Consider the following 27,782-nt stretch of genomic DNA (forward strand, 5'->3'; position numbering starts at 1 on the left):
GTAATAAAAACATGAAAGCACCCCACCAATTGAAGTGAAATCCGTTAATTTCTCATCCCCTGTTCTGGCAGGTGTTCCTGAGTTAGTCTTTCCCAGGTACTAGAAGACTGAGATTGACAGGCTCCAGTTTCTTTTTTTACTTTATTTATTTTTTGATTTTTAAAATTTTTATTAGTACATGTTTTCAGTATAGTACATAATGATTAGATTCGTCATGGTGAGTTTATGTACATAACACATCTTTTCATTTCCCCTTCCCATCCTCCACCCTCCCATATTTTGATCAGTTTCTTTTTTGAACAAATCTAAGAAGCTGATTATAAGATGTGCCACTGTTTTATATTTGATTTTTATGTTTTAAGGAAAATAGTTGCATACTAATGTTATGATATCACTTACGAGATATTTTAGATTTCTTTAAACATGTAAAAGTTAAATATTTCTTCTGTACATGCCAAAAGAAAATAAAAGCAAAATAAATTAATAAGGTATTTCTACAATTTGTTGACTAAATTTAAGAGTCCTGTGTCATCTGCTCAACAAGTGGGAAAGATGCAGTTCTATTTCTGAGATGTTAAAAAATATGAAAAGAATATGTGTGATAGAATCCATGAAATAAAGCATCTATTTCTCAGATTCCAGAGATAATTAATACTAACAGCCAATTATCAAGATACATTAATAGTATCTTATTTATAATATGCTTTCATGTTTGTGACATCTTTTGATCCCTGTAATATCTATGTGAAGTGGGCAGGAATTACCCCTCATTAGAGATGAAAGAATTGAGCTTGTGGGAACTCAGGTAAATTTATTCAAGTCCACATAGCTAGAAAACAGTAGCATCCAGAATTGATCTCAGGATTTTACTTGCTCTGTATCAGTTGAGGTTTCCTAGTACTAATAATGAAAAATAGAGAACCAAATGAAAATTTTCTTTTAAGTAAACTGCCTTCACAAGCTCACAATTAAAATTAAACCCATTGACTTTGAATGAAGTACATGAAAAAGTAAATGGACTGACTGCAGTTATGGATCCTTTAAAGCAAGCCATGTGCACAAAAAAGGTATTTTAATTATAATCTCTTGATTATTTGTGATTGACCTGATGAACCATTGGTTTATTTTCTTTTTTCAAGTTAGATTCTAGACTGCCTTTTATGTTTTCGTAGCTCCTGACATCAAGTGCTGTTCACAAATGGGGCACTGAAATTCATGAAGGAATCTACAACATGTTGATGCTATTAATAGAGCTGGTTGCAGAGAGAATAAAACAAGATCCAATTCCCATTGGTCTCCTGGGTGTGCTGACAATGGTATAGTATCTTAAGTGAAGTACTTTATGTTTTGATTTTATTTAAAACTTGTAATTAATAATGATTTTATCATCAAAGAGTTCTTAGAGTACTGGCTTTTTATTTTAAATATCTATGTTTCACTTTGAAAGAAAAACTTTTCTAATTCTGATAAATTTTCCTTTTTTCACCCTGGTTATTTAAATCTTAAATACTTTCATATAGGGTGTTCCTGTCTTTTGGTTTCTGGCCATTTGACCAGCTCATGCCTGCCCCTCCTACCTTCCTGTTCACTTGCCTCTGTCACCCTGCTTGGCATGTGGCAGCCCTCGGTCCTGGCATTGGCCTGGACAGGCCTAGAGTCAGACTTCTCACCCTGCTTGTTCCTCTTCTTGTTGGAGCAGCACTCTAGTCCTGTTTCCATTAATGGAAAGTTTCTATTAATGGAAAGGCCCAAACCTATATTTTTATCTTCTTTTCTAATGCTAATGTGTTGCTATAGAAATGGAAAATAACATTTCTCTGTTCTCTTTGAATCTAGGCTTTTAATCCCGATAATGAATACCATTTTAAAAACAGAATGAAAGTCTCTCAAAGGAACTGGGCAGAAGTATTTGGAGAGGGAAATATGTTTGCTGTTTCACCTGTATCTACTTTTCAAAAGGTAAACATAGTTCTGTTTCATCTTTTTATAAAGGAACTAAAAAATATTTTCTGTGTTATAAAAGTGCCAATTTACATGGAAAGATGAAAATAATCTATAGAAAATTACAAATATTCCATATGGCTCATGAAATGCCTTAAAATTTATTCAGATAATACATTTTTTTCTGTAGCTATTAACTGACATGAAAGTTGTATAGATTTGAAACTGTATTTGGTGAAATAAGAAATGACCTCAGTGCCCTACGTATTGGATTATCAGAACCTCAGTTTAATTGGTTTCTCCCTTCCGTGGAGATATTTGAGATAGGAGAGCATTTGAAATGATTTAAAATAACTAATTGTATCTAAGATGTCATCTACTCATATATAATTTTATTTTAAACTCCGTAAGCATTAAGACTTCTGCTTTTTCAGGCCCAGAACCAATATCTTTGTTTGCTATTGAAAGGTCTGCAGTGTGCCAATAACTTTATTCTCTCAAGGAGTGTGTAATCTAAATAGCCCTCTAGTTCAAACACTGGTTTTTGAAAAACAGTTAAAAAGTCAAATTTAGTTGATAGGAAACTTGCCTGCTGGTTTAGCAGAGGGTTAGTTTCACAACCATTTATTGACTACTTAGTGCATTTGCCATTATTCTAGGTTTTGGAGATAAAATACAAGCTAGTAGTCCTTGTCTTTAATATAGAATATTACAGTGTGGTTTCTAGCTTATAGCATAGCAGAAGAAATACGAAAACAAAGGAAAGAAGGGAATGGAATTAATATGAGAAAATGAAAAAATGGAAACAAAGTCTTTGTAAATAGGGAGGGATGGAGAGAGGTTGAAGGGAGGCCAGAGGAATGGGGAAAAAATAAGAACCAAGAGAGATTATGTAAAGGTGCAAATTTCCAGTGATGAATGTCATCATATTGTATTCCTAAAATGTACCAATAAAATTAATTTTTAAAAAATTACGTATGACAAACAATAGGTATAATTATAATATTATGTACTCTGTGTAGAGCAGAGGGCAAGGAGTGGTTATTGCCACCTTGGTGAGTTAGGCAGTGCTCTGGAGAGGAGGTAAGAACTTAGTGGAAAGGACAGTGAATGTGTACTCTGGAATTTAATTTCCACAGTAACTACAAGTTGGTGAGACTCTTTTTATGTGAGACACAGAGATGGAGGTTAAGTACTTTGCCAAGTCTAAATGGCTAGAAGAACAACTCATGCTTTCTTTAACCATATGTAGTACTACTTCCCAGTATACTATAATCTTCTCTTCTCCATTAGTTTCTCTTCTTTTCGAATTGTAGAAACCCCAAACACAGTGATTTACTATAGTAAGTACTCAGCAGACTTTGGTTCCTTCCCTTCGGTTTCCATAGGCCACAACTGAGACCAGATAGGTTCAGTCTCCGTATTTCTTCTCATTACCACAAAGGAATTCTCTCTTCTGCTAAGGCTCAAGATTCCTTCTAGTCTCTCTCAAGTATTGTATTTTGCCCCTAGGTAAATGATTCCTTTGGTACCGTCAGTCTTCTTACTGCAGGATCATCCCCGTTGTGTACAGTGTGCCCTGGAATTTCTGCCCTTGGGAGCATATCCTCTCTGGTATCAGCATGGCCCTCTGCTCTTCTTTGTGTCCATACCTCATGAAGGATTCCAGAGTCTCCCCTTCCAGTCCTCCTTTCAGTGGCTAATCTAAAATTTTAAAATATTAACCAAACAGAACTTGAAATTCAGCATCTTTATTCTCCTCTGACTGAACTTGAAGACTTTAGGATGTTTTTCATAAGCATGACCCCTGTCTGGTTATTATCTCTTTAACTTCTTTAATAATAATACATTGTTTGGTTACTCTCCGGCCTTTTTTTCACCATAAAACCAGTAGTGCCTCCTATACAGTGTCTTTACAGGAAGTGTCCATTGGCAGTTATCTTTCTTTCTTTCTCTCTCTCTTTCTCTTTCTCTCTCTCTCTGTCTCTCTTTCTTTCTTTCTTTTTGGTTATCTTTATTTTAATGGCCTAAGTGTAACTGTATATTCCATTTCTTGAAGAATATTTTCACTGGGTTTTTAATTCTGGGTTGACATTATTTCTGTCAAAATATTAAAGATAACAACTCATTGTCCCTGGCTTTGATCCTTGCTGTTGAGAAGATGGCTGCTGGTCTGACTGCTGTTTCTGTTAAGAGGTCTGTCATTCTTCCATGGCTGTATTTTGAGATCTCTTTTTTGATTGAATCTGTAACATACCTCCAGTGACTGTCTCTTTGCCTCTACCCTGCTCCATACCACTGTGTCCTGTCTTGTCACTGCACTTGTCTTCTAGCTGGTGGTGTCTTAACTGCTGCTCACTGTCCCATTCCATCCCATTCTCAACAGAACCGCAAGGGTACTCTTAAGACATAAAACAAACACTCTGCTGTGTAAAACCCTTGTGTTGCTCTCTGTAATCACACCCTACAAGCTTTCTTGTGTCTTTGCTTCTGTCTGCACCTCATTTATACCTTTTTCTTGGGTCATCATGTCTCAGCTGGCTTTTACTTAATCTTGACTCTTTTCTGCCTTCCCCAAACAACCTTTGCCATTTCAGCCTCTCTGCCTGGACTGTTCTTTAAATGGCTAAAACTATGCCATCCTTTAGGTTCCAATTTAAAGACTACCCCTTAGAGGTTCTCATGGCCAGCACCCTGAGCAGAAAAGGCTCCTTCTACTTTTCTTTGGAGGACCTTTTATTTTTCCTTTAATAAGGCCTGCCACAATCTGAATTCTCTTACACATGTGGTGATTTTCCTGGTTTTTTTACCCTGCTAGAATATGAGCCCTATGTAAGCAGACTACCCCATCTCTTCCCATTCAGTGTTGTGGATCAGGGACGCAGAAGAGAAAAGAAGAGCAGAAAGCGCTGGCTTAAGGGTACTGAATAATGATTCAGGTGGAACTAAATTTTAATCTCTGATTCCTGATTAAGTGCTTTTAGGTAAATAATTCTTAACTTTTAAAATATATCTTTCTTAGAGAATTTACCTGGTTACTCTGTTCTTTGGAGAGCTTAAACAACTGATCTGGGCTACCCAGATGTGCACACATGATCCACATTGTGGCAGTTCCATCAAAACCCAGACTTATAGAGTTCATAAATTATATGTGGTAATATCAAAGATTTATATTAGGCAAAACTTGGAAAAGTGCTCTAAAGTATTTTTCAGGTTTTAATATGTTTTTCTCTGACTTCTTAAATAGGATAAGAGAACTATAAGGGTTAATGAGGAAGCTTTTATATTGCCATCTCAATTTTAATTTTCTTTCCTCATAGGAACCTCATGGATGGGTTGTGGATCTGGTTAATAAGGTATACATACAACTTTTATCAGCATGGTTATATATTTTGTTTTTTATTTTCTAATTAGATTTCCAGAGTTGATATTTAAGCACATGACAACTACAGATAATAATCAGAACATTTTCCTAAGGAGATATGTTTTGTTGTTCCTTCTTTTTGTATGTACAATCTGTACAGCTGAACCTCAGCTTTGGGGCTTAGCATATCCCATGCAGTATAGCACAGGAACATTATAATTTCTTTCATGATGAATCTCTCAAGACTAATATTATAGAACACAATGATAAAGGAACCCTAGTTTTTTTTGGTTTTTGGTTGTTTTTTTTGTTTTGTTTTGGGTTTGTTTTGTTTTGTTTTTTTGGTGGTGGTGGTGGTGGTGGTAACGGGGATTGAACTCAAGACCTTGCACTTGCCCGGCAGCCATGGCACCACTGAGCTATATCCCCGGCCCTGGTTAAAGTAGTAATGTATTGCGTTTCAAAATTAACTTGTGCTTGTTTTCTTCGTAGTTTGGAGAATTAGGAGGATTTGCAGCAATCCAAGCCAAGCTCCATTCAGAAGATATAGAACTTGCGGTAAGTTACCAACAACTGTATATGCTCAGTGTGCAGGTTTGCTGTATTTGGGTTGATATGCAGCCAGTTAAATGTTAAAAATTAATTTTTATCTCTGGTACCAAAAAAAAAATTTAATCTTTAGAGCAGCAGATTTCATCTTTTTGATAACAAAGAAATGTTTATTTCTAGTCATAATCACATTTCCATGTAGATTGTGTTTTTTGCCTCAGTATTTTCCCTTTGTGTTGAGATTCATTCATTCATTCGTTCGTTCATTCGTTTATTTTGTGGAAGGGATTGAACTCAGGACCTTGTGCTTGTGAGGCAGGCATGGTGCCACTGAGCTAAATCTCCGGCCCTGAGTTTCTTTTAATGTATAATGATTTCATGAAATTATTTTAGTGTTTAAGTACAGTAAGTGTATGTGTGGATAACAATTTTTTTTATTTTGGTATTGGGGATCGAACTTGGGACCTTGTGCTTATGAGGCAGGTGGCAGAACCACATGGGCCAACTAAATCCCTGGCCCATGTGGATAACAATTTTGTGACTCGGTGAAATTATGTAAGTCAAAATGTATTTCTTAGGATCAAGCACAAATAAAAATATTTTATTTTTGCAACATTATTCAGTGAGCTCTTAAGTATTACAGAAACTTACAAGTAACAAGGGGCCCAAATATGGAAGCTTATCATCATCCCTCACATGTGGTTCCATACTCTTCTTTTTTTTTTTGATACCAGGGATCGAACTCAGGACCCTGCGCTTGCCAGACAGGCACTGTGCCACTGAGCTACATCCCTGGCCTTGTATACTCTTCTTATTTTTTTTCCCCATTAAGTTTATTGGTACATTTTAGGTATAAAATACAGTTACATTCATCATTGGGATCTTGTACCATTACATGAGTATCTTGGTTCTTATTTTTTTTCCCTTCCCCTGCCCTCCCTTTACCCCCTCCACCCTTCCCTATTTGCAAAGACTTTGTTTCCATTTTTTTTCTTTTGTCATATTTTTTCTTTTCCCTTCTTTCCTTTCTCCTACCCCTCCCACTTCCCCTGCTCCTTTAGACCTTTACTTCAATTATAATATCAAGATCTAGGAGACATTACCACAGATTTTACAGAATTTAAAAGGATATAGAAAGTATATTACAAAAATCTGTTTTGAAATAAATTTGACAACTTCTTTGAAGTAGCTTGGAAGACAAATTAATGAAACTAACTCTGGAGGAAATAAAAAATTTGAATAGCACCTATTAAAGTATATTCCTAGCTTGAAAACCTACCTATATGACAACAACAGGCTCGTATACATTGATATTAAACATTTAAAGCAGAAAAAAAAAGAACACTTCTCCCCTCATTTTAGGAAATCAACATTGTGCTAATCCTAAAACTGGATAAAGATAATAGAAGAAAAAAGTATGAACATAGATAGAAATTTGTTTAACAAAACAAACTATTAAAAGTCAGATCTGGCAGTATGTAGAAAGTGATTTTATTATAGGGATGGCAGTGTTGGTTCAGCATTGGAAGATCCACCCCCAGAAGTCATCATTTTAACAGAGGAAAGGAAAAAGCCATATGATCTGTCACTAGTTGGAGAAAAAGTATCGAACTAAATTCTACAGTTGTTCATGGTAAAAGCTATCAGGAGACTAGAAGTAGAACAGAACCTTCTCAACAGATAAGCCATGTACTCCATACTTCTAGCAAAAACACCTTATATGAATGGAGAAGATACAATACTTTCTCCCTCAGGTGGGGAACAAGGGCAGATATGCCCACTCTTCATCTGTCTATTAAACTTTGAAACATAGGCCCAAACCAAAATAGTCTGGCAATAAAATGACACAATTAGGATAGGATTGGCAAGGTAGAAGCAGAATCTTTATATGTAGAAGAAATGATCATCTACAGAGAAAATACTAAGAAATCTCTAGGAGCCCCTAGAACTTGTATTTGAATTAAGCAGGATTTACTCTTCTTATGTTACCTTCATTTTCTTAAAGATTTTAACCTTGTGAGGCAAATAAGCTTACCATTGATTTTTTTCAGACTGTGGACCTGTTTGTCACTGAGAGCACTTCATTTTGATCTCTAATCAACCTATTTATATGAAAGATTGCAGTATTTTGAATTTTTGCATGAACTTCATATATGTTACCTAGAAAAATTCGAGGAACAAGAATTTGAAGAGAAAAAATTTCATCATGTGTCATTGTTACTGGCATTCCAAATGGAATACTAGGCATTGAAAGGTTAATTAATCATTCAGTTAAAAACCATTAAGAGGGGGCCGGGGACTTAGCTCAGTGGTTTCACCGCCTGCTGCACAAGCGCAAGGACTCAAGTTTGATCCCTGGTACCAAAAACACAAAACAAAACTAAAAACAAAACTATTATAGGGCCGGGCATTTAGCTCAGTGGTTTCACCACCTGCTGCGGAAGCGCAAGGACCCTAGTTCTATCCCTGGTACCAAAAAAACCTATTAGATACTTGGCATATATATATATATGCCATATATATATATATATGGCATATATATATATATATATATCCCTCTGCTGGCTACCATAATTTTATCAGTGCAAAAAATGATGTAAAATAATATAACTATGAATTGGAAATGTTCTCACAGTAGCAGTTATTTCTGTGGTACCATGACTCATCAACTCCCTTGGTCCCTGCTTTGATGAGGTTTTAACATTGGTCAGGGAGAAAGACTGCTGATGTGTTAATAGCCTCACCCTTTCTTGACACTCTGTCCATCTTTAAGATCAGATGTGTGCCTTGTCACTGATATTAGCCAGGGGCCTCCTCTTCCTGCATGGAAGGAGTATCAGACTGTTGGACTATCATTTTGATGCCCATTGAGTACAGCAAATACATTAGGAGTGACCTGGAAGAAAATAGACAGTGATTTAAAAGGAAAAGAAAGAAAAAGCTTCACAAGTCAGGATTTTATCTTGCTTACTTCTGAAGAACTGATTGTTTAGACCATCAGGCAATACCAGACATTAATTTCATTTTTCAAGAGTTAAAATACTTGACAATTATATGTCGTCCATTTTCTTTAAAACAAACAAAAAACCAGAGTAGCCCCAAATTTCTACCCCCCCTTGAATGAAAATTGCCTAAGGATAGATATATAGGATTCAGGGCTTATGTTTCATTATTGTCAAATGCCATAAAGTTAGAGATAATTCCAAAATTTTTTGGCTTAAATCAGACCATATTTTCGGAACAACTATGTTTTGACTGTAGTGATGTGGAATTTTATTGTTTGGTTGGATTAAGATGACAGAATTCAGGCATCAGAGAAAGAAATCAAAAGGTTGAGACTCATTTTAGCAAACAAGTATAATTAAAATTCCTCAATAGGTATCTGACTTCTGTCCAGTTAGGAAGGTGGCTGTGTCCCAGAATAAATTCAGGGCATAATATAAGAGTATAAATCACATATTTTTGAGTTTGAAAAATACTGGGAAAAAACTAAATTATACTAGTTAAAAACATCTGTAACCAAGTAAGAAGTGAAAGTTGCTTGTCCTTCACCAGCACCCCTCCTAGGTTTATCCATTTAGTTTATGCCCTTGTTTAACTTTTTCCTCAGCTAATGAATCTGCACTTTCAGGTAGATTCTTGCAGAGCTTTTGTGACTGCAGTGTATTTCTGGAAAGGCTGTACCATGATGCAGTCACTTATTGATGGACATTAGGTTATTTCTAAATATTTGCTGTTACAGAGCTTTCAGGTACAATGTGCTTCTATTTCTGAAGGACCAATTCCTAGAAAGTAGAATTTCTGGGATAAAGACTATACATTATGAAATTGTAATTGACAGTGTTATATCTGTTTTGAAAAAGCTTATACCGGAGCCGGGGATTTAGCTCAGTGGTTCTGCCACCTGCCTCACAAGCGCAAGATCCTGAGTTCGATCCCCAGTACCAAAAAAAAAAAGCTTATACCATCCGATCTATACAATCCAATCTATATTCCCCCAAACCCATTTCATGACATTCTCAATAGTGCTAAATATTTTAAATCTTTAATTTTTCAATATGAGACAAAAATGATATTTTATAGTACTCTGATTTCCTGTGAACTTAATCATTTCATCATATAATTATTGTCTGTTTGCATTCCTTCTGTAAATTAACCTAGTTATTTAGGTCTCTATTAGATGGTGTATCTTACTAGTTTTAGGAATTTTTTTTTAATATTAAGCCTATAAAGGCTGTTACCTATTTTATGTTTGTAATTTTTTTCTCCCATTGTTTTGCATCACTTCATTTTTATTGATCATGTCTTTTGCTGTACAGAAGTTACACATTTTTATGTAGTTAGATTTTACTTAATGATTTAAAATTTTATAATTTGCTAAGAGAATGTTTCTTCCACTTCAAGGTCAATTTTTACAACTTAGTTCTTAAATGTATTTAGAATTGTTCATATATTTGTAATCCAGTTTTACTTTCATTCAGATAGATGATCAGCTATTTTAAGATCCTGTACTGAATAATTCTTCTTCTCTGCTCTCTTTGTACTTGCTGACTCTATGTGTGTGTGAACTTGATCCTGGACATCTATTCCTGTCATTTGTGCTTAAACCATTTTTCTGTACGAGTACTCAAGTGTTTTAATTATTGGCAGTACCACTTCTACCTTTTTAAAATCATCTGAGTGCCTCCTTTCTCTGAGACCTGCACTCTGCTCTTGAATGTGGCCTACATCTACCTCTGATAAACCCTTCTCATGCCTCTTTTAAAAATAAAGTAATATAAAATAAAATCATCTTGATTGTTCTCATATTTTCATTCTTTGGCAGGCAGTCTACCTGTGAGGTTCCACTACAGAAAATCCTACTGAGGGAATGCTTGGAATTACATTACATGTATTGGTCAGCTGGAGAATTGATGTTTTTACAGGACTGGTACTTTCCGTTCAGGAATATGGTACCTGATCATTTGAAATTTTGATCCTTCTTTTTTTAGTACATTTTATAATTTTCTTCAAATGAGCCTTGGGCAGTTTTTGTTAAAGGCATATTTCAGTTTTTCCCCAACTATACTCTCCTTTTCTTTTTCTTTTTTAGTACCGGGGATTGAACTCAGGACCTTGCGCTTGCAAGGCAGGTGGCAGCACCACTGATCTACATCCCGGCTGTACTCTCCTTTTCAAAAAAAAAATTTTTTTTTTGGTACCAGGGATCAAACTTGGGTCCTTGCCGCTTGCACAGCAGGTAGCAAAATCACTGAGCTAAATCCCCGGCCTCAAAAAAAAAATTTTAATGTTGTACAATTAGAATCACTTTTGTCTGTCTAGTCCTTCACAGGAGCTTTATTAACATATTCTGGTTTTAATTACATTAAATTTCTGTAATTTAAAAAGATCAACATCTTCATATCAACCACTTATCAAATAGTTTACTTATCCATTTATAATCAAATTGCTCTTTAAATTTTTCTCCAATGTAGGAAAAAGGATTTGCTTAATTTTGGCAGGAAAATCCTTTCTCACAAATCTTTGTAACCTTCACTGTCTTCACAGGCCGTCTCAGCACTGGTACAGCCCTTAGGAGTGTGTGCAGAGTACCTGAGTCCCTCAGTGGTGCAGGTAGGATGAGCCATTTTACATGAATGCACAGCTGATTGACTGAAGACGTACAAATAGTAGCCTTTTTCTTTTTATCAGATTGTTGAGAATTGTGCTTAATCTGAGGTAAATTTTTTTTCAAAATAGCTGCTGTTCTTATAAAAATATCATCTGAAGATGATAAAAATGCTTAATAATTCAAAGTATGAGACCTCTAACCTAATCATTGTATCAACTCTTTTTATTTTCTCATGTATAGATTAGGCAACATATATCCCTATCCTCTTCATGGGTGTGTCAGGGGTCGGTGCCTTTATGAGTTACTTCAGGTCAGTGTTGAGCTTTCAGCTAATAAGTCACTCACTTCTGAATAACAGCTTTACAGCACATCTTGTCTAATTTTCTGGCTCTGCAGATGTTTAAGCCAGCTGGTCAAGAATAATCAAAATATTAGTGTCAAGTTTTCTAATGCTAATGCATTGTAACTTTTGCATACTTCAAAAAAAAATGATCATAAATGGTTTTAGAAGCATAATATCCTTGTGAGCAATGTTTCCATATGCACATATGCATTATTCCATCTTTCTAACGCCAAATTTACTTAGGACCATTTTAATCAGGGAGATAAGGGTGTTTTTTTCATAGTAGGTACTAAAAATTCCTACCATTTGTAAATGTTAGATACTTTCTTTAGATGTCAGGTTTAGACTATAAGATTTTTAAGTGAAGTAGGATGGCTTGTTTAAATGTTTTCTTCATTCTATTAACCTCTTTAGCAACATCTGCCATTCTTCCCAGTTTATTAAGCACATAAGTATGGCTATTAGTTTTGTAGCCAAAACACTAAGACGTACAGAAGCAAAGTGATTTGTTTAAAAATTCAATAATTAATAATTGATTGATTGATTTTTTAAAATAATCAGGTTCTAGGTAGGATTTTAAGTGCATTTATCCATGCCTTGCTCTATGGAAAGGAACTGAGCATAAATATTCTACCTTCTGATTAAGTTCTTTAAAAAGTACATATAAGAGCATTGTTTAAAAAGAATAAGAAAGATACTAATTTTCAACAAAAGTATATAGAAATTAATCTTTCTTTTAATTATACCTGGCTGGCCAAACTTAAATTCATTCAGCAGTGAATTTATACCATGATATATGTTACCTGGCATAAACTAACAATTTCATTCACCACATGCTGCTTGCATGATGTGGGAGAGTTATTTTACTCTTTCTCTTCTGTCCCTCATCTGAAGAATGGTGATAGTAATAATACCCATCTTACAGAGTTGCGATGAGGATTAAACAGCCTGACACTTGCTGACAAGGACACTGACCCACCTCTTAACTCTTACAGCCCTCAGTCCTTACTGTACAGTTGGCATAAGTGTAAATGAAGAAATTCTGTCTGGATAATTGTGTGATATCATTTTAATTCATTGGTAATGTATTGGTGGCTCTGACAGTCAAATATTGTCTTTCTTAAACCTTACCAGCCAAATGTTTAAGATTATCTTACTTAGATGAAAGCGGTAGTTGAGCTAGTATTTCACCGCTTGTGACATACTATTTAGTTACCTGACTGGATTGCCATTCTGGAGCGTTGTGTTAGGATAGTCTCATTATGGGTCTCATTCATATCAGCAAGCAAAAGTAGTTTGTATGAAGTGCATTTTACCTGGTCTGTGTTCATTTTAAAAAGTTAAATGCAAAATACTTATTCTAAGAACAATACGTTCTTGTGGTTAATGTTTTGAAAGTTTGCCTGTGTGTCTTGAGATGTTCTTCAAATCATTCTTGTAAGATGGAATAGCAGGGACTGTCTAGGTAGTGGTGGTTCTTGAACTAAAATTCACATTTTTTGTGGCATTCACTGCTTTGTGAATGGTGAATGAAAACATAGCTTCTCTCTACTTCTTGGACAAATTCAGGTGTTCGTAAATTTTTAACTTTGTTTTGCAGTACTGGGAATTGAATCCAAGTCCTTTGCACTGAATTACATCTCAAGTCTTTTTTTTTTTTTTTGGTACCGGGGATCCAACTCCGGTCCTTGTGCTTGCGCAGCAGGCGGCGAAACCACTGAGCTAAATCCCCTGCCCTCAAGTCTTTTTTTCAGTTTTGAGACAGGGACTTGTTGAGTCATTAAGTTGCCTAAGCTGAGCTTGAACTAGCAGTCCTCCTGCCTCAGCCTCCCCAAGTGCCGGGATTATAGGCGTTTGTCACCACAACCAACAGGATTCAGTTATTATTAACTGCACCATTTTGTTTCTACAGCCCATGCTAGACCCAGTCATCCTTACTACAATCCAGGATGTGCGGAGTGTGGAAGAGAAAGACCTCAAAGACAAGGTAAGTTCTGTTGCCAGCTAGGTAGACCCTAGTGCCAAAATAGTCCATCTACCAGAGCCAGGACTTGGAAACATTTGCACAGCATTGCTGTCTGGAGTCTGGTCACATAATGATTCTCATCAAATTAATTTTACATTCCCTCACTCAAAAAGTTTGGTGTTAACCGCAGTCAACAGAAAGTATTCTTGGTATGTGACCACCATTCAGAATTCTACTGACTAGATTTTGCAGTCAGTATAATAGAGTAGAAGAAACATTAAAATAATTTTGTATTAAAAGTTTTTGTTTTTGTTTTGTTTTTGGAGTTGTTGTTTCAAACAGTTTTAACATTTAACATGATTTATCTGTCTTAGATTTCTCCGGATGGTTTGGTTTGGTTTGGTTGCTCACTCACCAGTATACCTAATTTCTGGTGAGCAAAGTATAGTTCACTAGTCATGTGGAATATCAGATACTCCCAGACTTCTTAGCCTATACTCTTGTGTGTGTTGTGCGAATTGGGATCAAAATGTTTTTACAATTCTTTTTTCTATTTCTATTGAATTAAAGAGACTGGTTAGCATCCCTGAGCTCTTGTCTGCCGTTAAGTTACTTTGCATGCGCTTCCAACCTGACCTTGTGACGATTGTGGATGACCTTCGACTTGACATCCTACTGCGCATGCTGAAGTCACCACACTTCAGTGCTAAAATGAATTCCCTTAAAGAAGTAAGCTTTACATTTGTTTCTACAAGTGAAAATACTCAGGACCTTAAGCTCTGCCAAAACTTGTGGTTATCAATGTAAAGGTATTGAGAAAAACAGAATGTTTCTCTTAATCATATAAAGGAGAGAACAGTGACTATGTAGAAATGATTATGTAGAAATGATTTATAATTGCTAATAAAACCATCTTGTTTGTATTCTCTGAAGTATTTAATGTTATTGTGACATTTGCTACTATAAAATCTCTCAGAATATTTGGTTTGAGATTTACTTTTTACCCAAGGGACAGTTCCTTTTTATTTCACATATGGGTTAAACCAAATCTTGTAATTAGTGTTGGGACAAAGAAAACAAAGCACCTACAACTGTGTTGGTCTGAGCAAAACAATGGAAGTAATTTTTTGTGGCTCCCTAAACTTGTATTAAATCTACTAAAACAGTGCAGTGGGTTTGGTGAATGACAAGTGAAGCCAAGACAGTTCAATTGTAATTCCAGTGATCTGTCCTTCAGATCACTGAAGGTTTAGTTAGGATTCAGGATTCTTAGCTGCATGTGAAATAAACTAATCTTGAACCATTTTAAGCCAAAAGAGGAATTTATTGGAAGGAGACTTGGCTCTTTCACATAAATAAAAGATTAAATAGGCAAATTACAAAAAGGCACGAGTGAGTAAATAGAATTTGAGACCTGACTGTTGCCAGGACTTTGTCCAAGTCTTGCCTCTGCTTTTCTGAGCATGTTGGCCTTGTTCTCTCTCTATATGCAGTGTGACATCTTTCGTACAGTAGAGCCCAGCGCCATGGATAACTCCCGAGCTGCACACCCTGCAGTTCTCGTTGTCAGTGAGAGACTGACTCTTTCCTTCTCGTACCAGTTGTAAATTTTGGAGGCTGTGTCCTGACTGAAGTTTGGGTTAGGTGTACATTTCTGAGCCAGTTAGCAGTGGTTCAAGGAGTAGAAGCAGAAAGGATGGCAACATGTTCTTCCTAGACATATCACAGATAGTAGTCTGCTGATGTCTGATTATTGGCTTTTGATACATGTTGGCTAGTTGTCAAACTAGTTGCTTATAAGTTTTATAGATTTTACATCGATATGAAGATTTTAATTACACATACTAGATTCGATCACAACAATCCTGTCTTTTCAGGTAACCAAACTGATAGAAGACAGCACTTTATCCAAATCCGTGAAGAATGCTATAGATACAGACAGATTGTTAGACTGGCTAGTTGAAAACTCAGTTTTGTCGATTGCACTGGAAGGTAAGTTGCTTTCAAAAAATAAAAACACTATTTTAAAAGGTGCAAATTGTTTCTTTATATTAACTTTTAAACAATCTTTTAGCAAGTAACTGTGACTTTGAATTAACAGAATTATATTTAGAGTCCGTGTTCACTGCATCTGGTGTCTTCCTCTCTGGTGTTTTTTCTATTAGGCAACATAGACCAAGCACAATACTGTGATCGTATAAAGGGGATTATTGAACTCTTGGGCAGTAAATTATCATTAGATGAGCTCACTAAAATTTGGAAGATACAGGTAAGTTGATCAGAATTATTTTTGCCCTTTTCTGACATGTATGGGTGACTGGAGAGGGAAGAGAGTGGTGTGCACAGGAAAGGGGACCTGTGTCTTGCTTTAACCTATGTAGCTGAACCTATTCTGTTTTATAGTTTTAGGTTCATATTAAGATTGCTGACATAAAAAGGGTTCCACTACTCCAAGAAGTTTCAGACTACCAATATTGTCTGGTTGTCTTGTTTTTAGATTAGGTAATTAAAAACTTTCCTGAAGATTATTTATCAGTTAACTAGGTTATTATCACCTAACTAGGTTAGGTGTATGCCTTTTATCAGTCCAGTGCTCTTTTCACTGTACTGTTTATTAATTTTTATTGGTAACTTTTTCCAGTTTAACTTAATAAATGAGGACAATAGTAAAACTGTCTTCTCTCATTGGGATTCTGGAGAGGTGTGACAGAATCTTAACATGCCCTTCATTTTCCTTTTCCTTCGCTTTGGCCATTATTTATTCTACTGTTTTTCAGGCATTCCTTCTTCAATCTCCTTTAATAACATCTCTTCTATTTTGCCTAATAACAGCTTTTTTCTTTTTTTCAAGCCTTAGTTTTTAACTCTACTATATAAGCTTTCTTTAGTCAGTTTCATCTATTCCTGTGGCTTTTTGACTCTAAATCATATCTTTAATTCAGACCTCTTCTTTGAGCCCCAGTGCAGTACATCTAAATGTGTATCTCATTAATATCTCAAATTCATTAAGCCCAAATCTACTTATTCTCATTGTCGTTCTGTAATGATATTATCCTTCTCCAACTGGGAAGCCAGAAAAAATCCTAGTGGTCCGTGTCCACTTAGTCACTATATGAATCAGTCTCATTAGGAAACAAATTATACCATGTATTTCAAACACAAGGAATTGACTACAGGGGATTGTTTACAAAGGTGTTGCTAAGGTGGATGATTAAAAATAAAAATAGGAAAAAGAGCAAAGAATGCTGGAGAAGTGAAAAGGAAGAAAGAGTGGTAAGCCCAAGAAGAGAGCGCTGCTCCGAGAGGTGCTTTCCTTACAAGGGCTTGAACTGTCAGGAGTGCTTTTGCTACCAGCACTTTTGAAAACACCTTGCTGCCTCAGCCCACCCTGTTTTTACTCTCTGAGCCTAGACCAGAGATGCTCCTTCCTTCCCCTGTCTTAGCTCTCAGAACTGCCCCTCACCGATAGAGCATACAGTAATGGGAAGATAGCTAGGAAAGGATTCTGAAAAGTGTAGTTTATTCTCCCAGCCCAGCATTACAGAGCAATCTACAGAAGGGAGGGAGGAAGCAAGAGTGAAAAAAAACCACTCCGAGGTCCCACAGATTTTACTTCTACGTCTCAGCCTTTGTTGACTGTCCTCGTGTAATTTTGTTCTGTGAGTTTAAATTTTGAATCTGTATAAGGTTGAAGATTAGAGATCATGATGTCTGCATTGTGTATACGTGCTACATTCATTAAACAGCTCTGCGCATAGCAGGTGCAAGAAAATTAAAGAATCTATAAATACCTCCCTACTTTTCAAGTTTCTCACATGGGGAACAGTGAGGCATAACAGTTCCACCATTGAAATTTTAAAGCGAGTGTTGACAGGTCAGCAGGAGGGGTCAGCAGGAGGGTCTGCAGCTCTGACTTACTGTCCGTAAGATAGATACATGTCGATTGAGTAAGTCACAGTGTTTATGAGCAAAATTAGAAGTAGGGCAGATGATACTCCCATTTGAAGTCCTTGAAATTATTTTTAAAATACTGAAAGCGAGTACCCTTGTCTTGTGATTTAATCAGTTTGACTCTCTTACCTAGTTGAAAATACAGTAGTACTGTACCTTGGTTTATGAACTTAATTTGTTTTGTGTTTTGGAGTAAGATGGCTGCATTTGTGTTTGTGTGGGGAAGATGGCCCTGGTCATGTTTGTCGCCTGCTGCAGAGTTGGGAAACTGAAACAAAATTTTGCCAAACGCTTTTGTTTGAGATCCAAATTGTTTGTAAGCAGAAGTGTTCATGAACCCAGGGCATTACTGTATTTTGTTCTCCCCTTAGAGTGTATGTCAGACTGAGAACTTGGTTCTGGTATTTTTTTACACTGTTCTGTTAAAGATTTAATGCTGCTAGGAATTTAAATAAGGTCAGCTGATAACCATTAATAATGGTTGCTTTAATAATGGCTGGGGATTTAGCTCAGTGGTTTTGCCACCTGCTGCACAAGCGCAAGGACCGGAGTTCAATCCCCGGTACCAAAAAAAAAAAAATGGTTGCTTCATGTAGTCTTGCCAATACTATCATGCAAGTGTATGCTGATTAGACTACAATCAGTTTATTTTTGCTTTTGCTTGTATAAATTACCAGAAAGAAGGCTTAGGCTTAGGTTTGCCAAGTTCTAAGACTTAACTTTTTTCCAATGTCTGCTATTTTCTAGTCAGGACAATCATCTACCGTGATTGAGAACATTCACACTATCATTGCTGCAGCAGCTGTGAAATTTAATTCCGATCAGCTTAATCATTTGTTTGTCCTCATTCAGAAGGTATGCATTCAGTTACCCTTGCAACTCTTTTGAGACCCCCGCAGTGTTACTTTTCTCTGTTATTTTTCTTTCAAGGTTAAAGTTTTTGTTCATTTTACCAATTTGACTCTAAAAAAATTCCTGTTTCTTTTGCTGTTCTACAGAGCTGGGAGACTGAGAGTGATAGAGTAAGACAGAAGCTTTTGAGCCTGATTGGACGAATAGGCCGGGAAGCTCGCTTTGAGACTACTTCTGGAAAGGCAGGAGAATCAAATGGATCTTTTTAGTTATAAATGCTTGATGCAGTTTTGTTTGGAGCTCGGCTGGCTCACGCTAATGATATTATTGTAGGTGTTGGATGTACTCTGGGAACTGGCTCATCTTCCAACCCTGCCCAGCAGCCTTATTCAGCAAGCCCTGGAGGAGCACCTGACAATCCTTAGTGATGCATATGCAGTGAAAGAAGCAATCAAGAGGAGCTACATCATTAAGTGCATAGAAGATATTAAAAGGGTTGGTCTAACATCTTTGGTCTAACTTTATTGTCAGAGCAACAATACTGCCTGGGAAGTTAGAGCCAAGTAACGTTCCCGCCTATTATATAAATTAAACTAAGTGCTCTATCTGGAAGCTCTTACCTTAGAGTCTAAGATTGGGGAAATTATAAGTACTGCTTTTACAAGTCACTTACATTTCTCTTACAATAAATTTTCAGCCTGGAGAATGGTCAGGTTTGGATAAAAACAAGAAGGATGGATTCAAGGTAAGAATTTGCAGATGGATGCAACTAAAAGGTATACTGATTTAATAATTATTTTGAATAAATTGCACCACAGTTTTAAAATACTAATATACTTCAGTGTTTTAAAATTAATATCCATATACAAACTTTATGTTCACAATCTATGCTTTATTTAAAGCTTGGTTGTTACTCTTAAAGGGGAAAACTTAGTGTCACATTGAAAGAGTAGTTTTGTATAACTTTCATAAAATTATAAGACTTTCATCTTTGGTTTTCCCTCTTAAATTTGATCTAATGTGTACAACTTTAATAAGTACAATGGATTTTAAAATAACAGGCCCATTTTTCTCTCCTAAGAGAAGTGGAGGAACATTCATAGTTTGGACAGGAAGAAAGGAAAGACGTTCATTCAATGCTGGCACATAAGTAGCACTTCAGATGCTAGGTTTTAGGCCATCGGTGAGATGAAAGCCTGGTGCAGGCACTGGATTTCAGAAGGGAGGATTGGATGGTGGCAGCAAGAGGGATTGGGGCTGTGGAAGCCTGTCCTGCAGCCTCCCCTGCCTCCTGTGCTGTGAGCTTGTGGAATGTTCTGGTGAACAGATACAGCAGTAGCGATTGTGCTTTCCGTTGCTCCAGTCACTAACCTTCCACTCTCCTCTTGAGAGCGATTCTCATGGTCGCCAGCTCAGTGCAGTGGGCTTTCCTGGTTGCAGCAGTTCTGCCCTGAGCAATATTATCTTCCCACAGAGCCCCTGGTTTGCCCAGACCAAACTATTTCATTTTATTAACATGAGGAAAGTTTGTGGTACAACAGTGAGTGGCTTAGTATTTCATTAGTCAATCATATTCCTTGGTTTTCACTGATATTTCTTTAAAGAATTTGAGATGCTGCTAATTTTCATTGGTATATTCAAAAACTCTTATTAACAGGGTTTGATGACTTAAGGGGCTTATATACTCTGGAGTTGTATTTGGTCAAAAGGTTTAGTTGGGACTGTTTGAGAATGTTGTGTTTCATATTTCTGACACTAAAATTTTATCAGGTGAACATTCTGCATATGACCCAGCTTTAGAGATTTTTAAAAGCATCCACAGACTAGAACTAGTAGTGCTGGAGGTATAAGAAATTATTCCTTTAATTCAACAACATTGCTGTCTTTCTACTCAGATGTGATTTAAATTTTTCCAATTTTCTCAGCTCAGTGACTCATATAATTTAGTAGCTTCTTATGACTAAAGCATTTTCATCAAATTATCAGAGAAGTTTAGGTCCTCAGTAATATAACAGGAAAAGGGACTCTGCAGAAAAATGGTCTTTTCTCACCAGCAACAGATGTGTTTCCTGACAGATGTGAAGGTCAAAGCTGAAAGGACTCTTCTTTCCCTCCAGGGAAATGGCTTCTGAAACCAGAAATCTTTCTGAACCATTATTCCTCCCTTGTTGTAGCTGCATTACCCAGCTCTTGCAGTCCGTTGCATCATTGCATCTTTTATTGCTCCTCTTGCAGTCACTTCATTCATGCTTGTTGTTTTATAACAAAACTCAGAAAGTAACAGGAACATTTCTGGAGTCATTTTGTGAGACTTGAAAGGAATAGTCTTCCTTTTTTATTTCCCTACTGCTCCCAGTAAAGAAATTCTGGTGTACCATTATTCCCTTCTAAATGATATCTTACACTTTTATATAGCACTTGCTAGTTTACTAAGTGCTTTCACAGATACTTTTTTAAAGTACACGTTGCTGAAGGGGGTCAGTGGGAAGATCAAAGTCCCCTGGATACGGCTCCAGGCAGGGGAGTGAATCATTTAATGCCACTAAAGGTGTTTTTCTATGCTATGCCCTTTCCTGCCAGGCAGCAAGGTGGGCTGACTGGGGATTATGTCTCCCTGCCAGGCTACACAGAAACTAAGCAAAGGGTAAGACAAGATCTCCCACCTCTTATTCCCCTCCCACCCTCAGCTACCTCTGTTCCCCCAACTGATTCCCTTTCCCTCTGCTTTTGACACTCATAAAATTCCCAAGTCCCACTGTTGTGTTCAGAAACTCTGACCTTTATTTCTGTAGATTCTGGCAGGGCTCCCTCAGCCTCCTTGGTCCTCTTTCTTTCCTTTGCTTCTTTCAGACCTTCCACTGTCCATCCCAACTCCTTCCCTCTGAATTTCACTTCTTTTTTCCTTCAATTAAAAATTTAAATGCGCTCATCCAAAAAAATTTACTAAACCAAAAAAAAAAAGTATTTTTTAAATTCAGTCAGTAGTATTTGCATATTCTTTAAGTTGTTATCTTTAGGCCTCCTAGCGCAGTCAGTGCCTGGCAGGCTTTCTGTAAATTCTAGTCCCCTTCCTCTTATTTCTTCCCCTTTTCCCTGTGAGAGTGCTCAAAGCCTCACTTATACAGATTGAGTATCCCTTATGTGAAATGCTTGGAATCAGAAGTGTTTCAGATTTTAAAGATTTTTTTTTCATTCTAGAATATTTGCAAAGAATTTACTGCAAAATTCTGAAATCATAAGTGCTACAAAATAGGAAACTTTGAGCATGCTGTTAGCACCCAGAGAGTTGTTTCTGAGCACTCCAAAGTTCAGATTTTTTGATTAGGGACGCTCAACTTGTACATGGTTGAGTTGCTTCTATTTGCCAAAAGATGTAACAGAAAGTAAAAGTAACAGGGTATCTGTCCTCAGGACAAACAGTGATGTGTTAATAGATGAGGAGATACTTTTTAAAAAGTTTCCTCTCATGGGAAAATTTCTGCTTTGGTTCCAGATAAAAGGCTAAATGTGGAAAAACAAGACAGATAAGAAAGTGAGGAAGTTCAGCTTTCAGAAGATAGAACTGAAGAAGAAAATGAATGCTTTATTTAGGTGTTTAGAAGATTGTTACAGAGAAATTTGATTCAACCTTTTTCTCCTGAGAGTTACCCAGAGACATGTTTCAGTGGAGTAGATCAGTGAACTTGCTTGTGAGAATAGTATGAAAACAGAATGCACTGCCTTCCGAGGTAGTGAGTTCTTCATCACTGGAAATACTAAAAGACTAGTAAGTCACTTAACAAAAAATGAATGAAGAAAATTTACACATAGATTTACAGGTTAACCCAGTTGACCTCACAGGCTTCATCTAACATTAATCTAAATTGGATGTCCCATTAACTACTCCTCCTTATGAAACCTTAATTCCAGGACATCATTAGATATGTTCCTTTTGTTTACCACAGTCGCATTGGAAGAGCAAAATTTAATTGGGGAAGAATAGTTTAAATTGTTCTTGTAACTTGGCAATATAATGCCATGACAAGATGAAATTAATAACATCTTTCCTAGTTGCTAAACCTTAGAAGGCTATATAAAAAAATTCTTAAATTTGTTTTAGAATTTTTTTATATAGTAAGTTGCATTCAATAATAAATTTCATTGTTAACTAAAAGTATTCTAACCATAATTGACTTAATTGGTCATAATGATAATTACTACTCTATCTGCTTATTGCTAAAGGGTTCATATTTATATCCTGACTTTTATAATATGTTGGTATCAGTTTGAACAGCAGCCTCAAAGTTTGATTGTTGTCATTTTGCAATTTTTTTTTTTTTTTTTTTTTTTTTTGGTACTGGGGATCAAACTCGGGACCTTGTGCTTGCGAGGCAGGCAGCGGCAACTGGCCCTTGTAACTTTTTTATTTTAGCAGAAATATTCTAGCTAGTCTCACGAGTAGTTGGCCTTGAATAAATACGTTTTTTCTGTGATTCTAAGAGCTAGTCAGTGCAGCCCGCATCACAGATCATAAATTTGTAGAGAACTTTATAATTAAGTTTTACTACACATTGTTTAGTTTTACAGTCAGAGGCTAAATTCAAACCTCTTTGACTAGCTATGGACAACTGCCTGTCGTGGTCTATAGTCATGCTTTGGATCACTCTGAAGTCTTTCACGCTGGCTGTATAATTTTGAGACATGTTGAAGAATATGGAATTTTGTGTGCTTGTCCTCTTTCATTAAACTCAAGCTGCTTTTCCTTAACTGAGTGATGGATACTACATTAAACAGCTCCTTTGCATTAAGGTACAACTTAAGACAGACGTTTAGTGCTGAGTGATACATCCCTCCACATGGCCCGAGTCCATCACACTTTGAAAAAAACACTTTTAGGTTTAGTCTGAGACCATTAACATTTTCTTTGGTCTTAATTGGTGAACACAACAGGATAGTCAGTGTTACATCATTTTGTAACCTTTTTTTATAATATTTAAGTAACAAGTTAGTGATCCAAATTTAACCTTAAAGGCCATTTTTGTTACTATTTCCACAAAGTAACTAATCAGCTCATATGAGAGATACCTCTTCTATACGGTTAAGTTTGTATATACTCAGGTAAGGACAGCTGTATCAAAATTTACACCCATGCCTAGTGGCTAGTAAGTTTCTCTTGACATACATGTAAGAAGTGTCAATTTAATAAGTGTTAATATTTATAAGACCTATGTCTTAGACTCCAGGAAATACTTGATTTGTTAATTGACCAGCTAATCATTATGAAGCAAGGAAAAGAGTATTGTTTTGGCAATAGCTTGCCCACATTTATGTATTCAGTAATAAAATACTTCCTGCAAAAGACATCTGAAGTATTTTTCCTACCCCAAAGGGTCTTCATTTTGCAGAAAGATTCCATAAAACTAGAATTTTTAAAACAAAATCAGCCTTTTAAATAAATATTAAGGGCTTAATAAGCTTTAATCAGTTTTTGGCTGATTAGTAGTAATCTGATACCACATTTTATAATGAAATTTTATAGTTCCGAAGTTGCTATTTATTCAAAACCATTACTCTTTTTAAAGAGTATTGCATGAACATCAGACTTCTCATATTTGTACTGTGAAGGCTAGATTGTCAGGTACCAGTTTCAGAAATACTGTAATACATTTGAAAGTGTTTTGAAAAGTATAAAGGACAGGCTGAGGGGATAGTGACAGTTAATAAAAATGGCAGTGGGGGGTACTGAGGATTGAACCCAGGATCTCACACGTGCTAAGCATGTACTCTGCCTCTCAACTATGCCCCCAGTCCCTTATTAATAAAAATAGAATTACTTCTTCTGAAATTGTTTTAACTAGGAAATATAAACAGATCTATTTCCTTCAGTATTTAGACCACTGTCAGTATTGGATCAGATCCTTGATGTCTTATTCATATAAAACAGGTCATATTCTTACTCCATTTTACTTGCCAGCCAGTTCACTATTAAGCTTTGCCGTCAATTTATTGTGTCAACATGTCTTAGCACCCTGTGCTACTTAATCTATCCTCTGAAGTTGCTAATTCCCTGTTGTCTGTTTTTTGCTGGTATACCCCTTTACATTTTACTGTCACTTCACATCCACTCCTGTTTGCAGTTCTTGACTTAGGAAATTGCATGCAGAATATAAAATTGAAGACTGAATTATGAGTGCATGGAGATAGCTATAAATGAGCAATATGAAAAGGAAAATAATAGAATGTGAAACAGTAAAACCTAATTGACTTGGAAATTTTTTATAGCTGATAAATGAATGCCATTTATTTCTAAATTTAATTAATGCAACTTCTTTTTCACTTAGTCATCTCAGCTTAATAATCCCCAGTTTGTATGGGTGGTACCAGCTTTGCGTCAGCTCCATGAAATTACCCGTTCATTCATAAAGCAAACCTATCAAAAGCAAGACAAGGTGAGAGGATAGTGATTTTGATTATTATACAGTTACTCACATAACTTCTAATAGAACGTGGCTAAAATCTTTGAGTTTATAGTCACTATCATATCTTTACAATTATTAATGTAATTGGTTTATATAATTTGATAATCTTGATCTTAAGCATTCTGGACCTTTTCTTTTGATGTATCCCTAACCTCCTTTCCAGTTTATGCCTAATTTGTTGAAATAATTAAGCCCACTTTTAAAAATTGGAATGGTGTTTTAGAAATTTGAAAAGGCTCAAAGACACGTTTGGTACTGCAAACAGATTAATTTGCCTGAGAAGCTAAGAAGGCTTCCTGAGTGTACTAGACTTGGGAAGAAAAATCCAAAAATGTATACAGAATGTGAAATAGCTCTTTTCAAAGATTTAAAAATTTTTTTAAAGATAAGGAATCTCTTTTAGATGCAAATAAAATAGTAGACAAGTTTATTAGTTCCCTAGTAAATGTGCATACCAAATTGATAATATTTGCTGTTATGCAGGAAATGTGAGTGCTTTCTCATTTAGGATTACATCCCAAAATAACTGCAAATTGTCATACCACTTTTCTTTTTATTGTTTCTGCTAAGAGCATTATTCAGGACTTGAAGAAAAATTTTGAAATAGTGAAATTGGTAACAGGAAGTTTGATAGCTTGTCATCGACTTGCAGCAGCTGTGGCTGGGCCCGGGGGCCTCACTGGATTGACACTCGTGGATGGGCGATACACTTATCGGGAGGTATCAGGCATTGCATTTCTGTTTCATGATTTAGAGCATTCATTTGGCCTTTTATTTTTCCTTAAACTATAATAGTAATGTTTGTTGACAGTAACTATAAAGAGGTAGCATGAGCTATCTTTGTAATGATGGAACAGTTCTGTATCTTGGCTGTAGACTATCCAAGATGAAGTTTAGAAAATGGCATTTGTGAGTTAATCTTGCAGGAACTCACTTAAGAATTGCATATAATAAACTAAAAAAAAAAAAAACTTTTGTCTTTGATCTGAAGTAATAATTGCCAGTTCTGTGGATAGTGGGTTTTATTTTTCAAATCAGTTGATAAGTAATGTTGCTTAAATATTGGAAAAATATCTTTACAGTTATGAGTTTGTGGTATTTTACTTTGAAATTACTAAAATTATATTTTATTGATATCTAAGGTCAACTGAATTTGTAATACACTTGAGGCAGCTTCTGTTATGTTGTACTGTCAACTAATAAACAGATTTCTCACATTTATATTACCATATGTGTGTGTGTGTGTGTGTGTGTGTGTATATATATGTATATATATGGATTGAATAAGCAGACTTGGGTTTTTTTTAATGTAAAGTTCTGCTTTGTTTTAATGTTTCTTTTAGGCATGAATACCTGGAGTTAACTGATTAGCTTTTTTTTTTGCAGTATTTAGAGGCACATCTGAAATTTCTGGCATTTTTCTTGCAAGAAGCTACCCTCTATCTAGGTTGGAATCGTGCCAAGGAAATCTGGGAGTGCCTTGTAACAGGCCAGGATGTCTGTGAACTAGATAGAGAGGTAAGAAGATGGCATTGTGAATAAAGTAAGGCAGAAATATTTCAATATTACACTCTGGTTTCTTTCACATTTTTTGTATGTCTCACATCTTCAGTTTCTAAACACATAAGTTTATTGTTTATGAGCATAAATACTATAGGCTGGGAACTATAAGTGCTGAAAAATATTTTATATAATATGTATCCATGATATAAATAAAAACATGAGTACTTTGATAATCTTGATAGCATTCTGGATAGAATACCTTATTCAACCAAATGCATACAAATAAAGAATTCTAGATATATTTTAATGTTTCCTACCTCCAATGAAATTAATTTTAAGTTACAACTAGAAATCTTTCACTTCCTTAAAATGATATTGCGCTTCCAGAAGGAGTTAAAGAAGAATCAGTGCCTCGGCAGACTTTTAAAACTATAATTAGACAACTAAAAGCAGATTAAATCAGGAACCAGAACACTTGCTTTCATGTTTGCTAACAATCTCACTTTCCTCATCTCATCTTACAGAATAATTATTAACTAATTTATAAGATTGTTGAAAGAACTCAGTATATGACAGTGTCTGGCACACAGCAGGCCTTAATACATGATGATGGCAAAACTCAAGTGTAAAATTCAGTGAAAAGTCGGAGTGCATATTTTGTTTATGTAGCAGTTACTTAGTAACTGCTTTATTTAGTTTTAGAGTTCTAAGCGTTTCAGTTTTTAGTGATATTTTGGCAATATGTTAACTCTTGAAGTATTAATACTATCTTTCCATTATGGAATGTGTATTTACCTGAAACAGTTTGGTTGACTATAGAACAATGTCTGTCTTAATCCACAGGTGTGCTTTGAGTGGTTTACAAAAGGACAGCATGATCTGGAGAGTGATGTTCAGCAGCAGCTCTTCAAGGAGAAAATTCTGAAATTGGAGTCCTATGAAATCACTATGAATGGTAGGAAAAAACTTAAAATTTTTGTTTTAGTTCTTATTCTTCCCTATCTTTGTAAGCTTATTAGAAGCAACCAGTTAATTTGGTGCATCCTTGTAGAATTTTCCCTGTACACATAGACAGATATATACACAAATAAATTACTTTTTACATTAGTGATATCTTATAATTAAGCATGGCCTAATAGATGAAATTGCCTTTTTAAAATTTCTTAATACAAAAAGGTTATTTATCAAAGTATAGAACTGTGTTTAGTGTTTAAAGTTACAGTGAGCAGCTGTGAGCATATTCA

At 35.8% G+C, this 27,782-nt stretch overlaps 1 protein-coding gene across 6 annotated transcripts in view; it reads left to right on the plus strand.

The window, feature by feature from the left end:
• Nucleotides 1-27,782, plus strand: part of Usp24 (ubiquitin specific peptidase 24) — a 138,899-nt gene that overhangs the window by 36,368 nt on the left and 74,749 nt on the right. For 5 of the 6 annotated variants that reach the window (XM_087214687.1, XM_087214685.1, XM_087214686.1 and 2 more), the window contains exons 4-21: nucleotides 1,173-1,316; nucleotides 1,837-1,959; nucleotides 5,262-5,297; nucleotides 5,798-5,863; nucleotides 11,402-11,467; nucleotides 13,721-13,795; nucleotides 14,345-14,503; nucleotides 15,652-15,766; nucleotides 15,940-16,043; nucleotides 18,473-18,580; nucleotides 18,724-18,819; nucleotides 18,911-19,072; nucleotides 19,275-19,322; nucleotides 21,162-21,221; nucleotides 24,898-25,005; nucleotides 25,606-25,755; nucleotides 26,422-26,553; nucleotides 27,382-27,493. In XM_087214687.1, the coding sequence (XP_087070813.1) occupies nucleotides 1,173-1,316; nucleotides 1,837-1,959; nucleotides 5,262-5,297; nucleotides 5,798-5,863; nucleotides 11,402-11,467; nucleotides 13,721-13,795; nucleotides 14,345-14,503; nucleotides 15,652-15,766; nucleotides 15,940-16,043; nucleotides 18,473-18,580; nucleotides 18,724-18,819; nucleotides 18,911-19,072; nucleotides 19,275-19,322; nucleotides 21,162-21,221; nucleotides 24,898-25,005; nucleotides 25,606-25,755; nucleotides 26,422-26,553; nucleotides 27,382-27,493 (1,864 nt within the window). The remainder of the gene's footprint in view (nucleotides 1-1,172; nucleotides 1,317-1,836; nucleotides 1,960-5,261; nucleotides 5,298-5,797; nucleotides 5,864-11,401; nucleotides 11,468-13,720; nucleotides 13,796-14,344; nucleotides 14,504-15,651; nucleotides 15,767-15,939; nucleotides 16,044-18,472; nucleotides 18,581-18,723; nucleotides 18,820-18,910; nucleotides 19,073-19,274; nucleotides 19,323-21,161; nucleotides 21,222-24,897; nucleotides 25,006-25,605; nucleotides 25,756-26,421; nucleotides 26,554-27,381; nucleotides 27,494-27,782) is intronic. The other variant, XM_004869638.4, reaches the window with a different exon arrangement.

Source organism: Heterocephalus glaber, unplaced genomic scaffold, assembly GCF_053883595.1.
Source record: "Heterocephalus glaber isolate CG9 unplaced genomic scaffold, H.glaber_assembly_v1.0 deba00001447, whole genome shotgun sequence".
Classification (NCBI taxonomy): Eukaryota; Metazoa; Chordata; class Mammalia; order Rodentia; family Bathyergidae; genus Heterocephalus; species Heterocephalus glaber.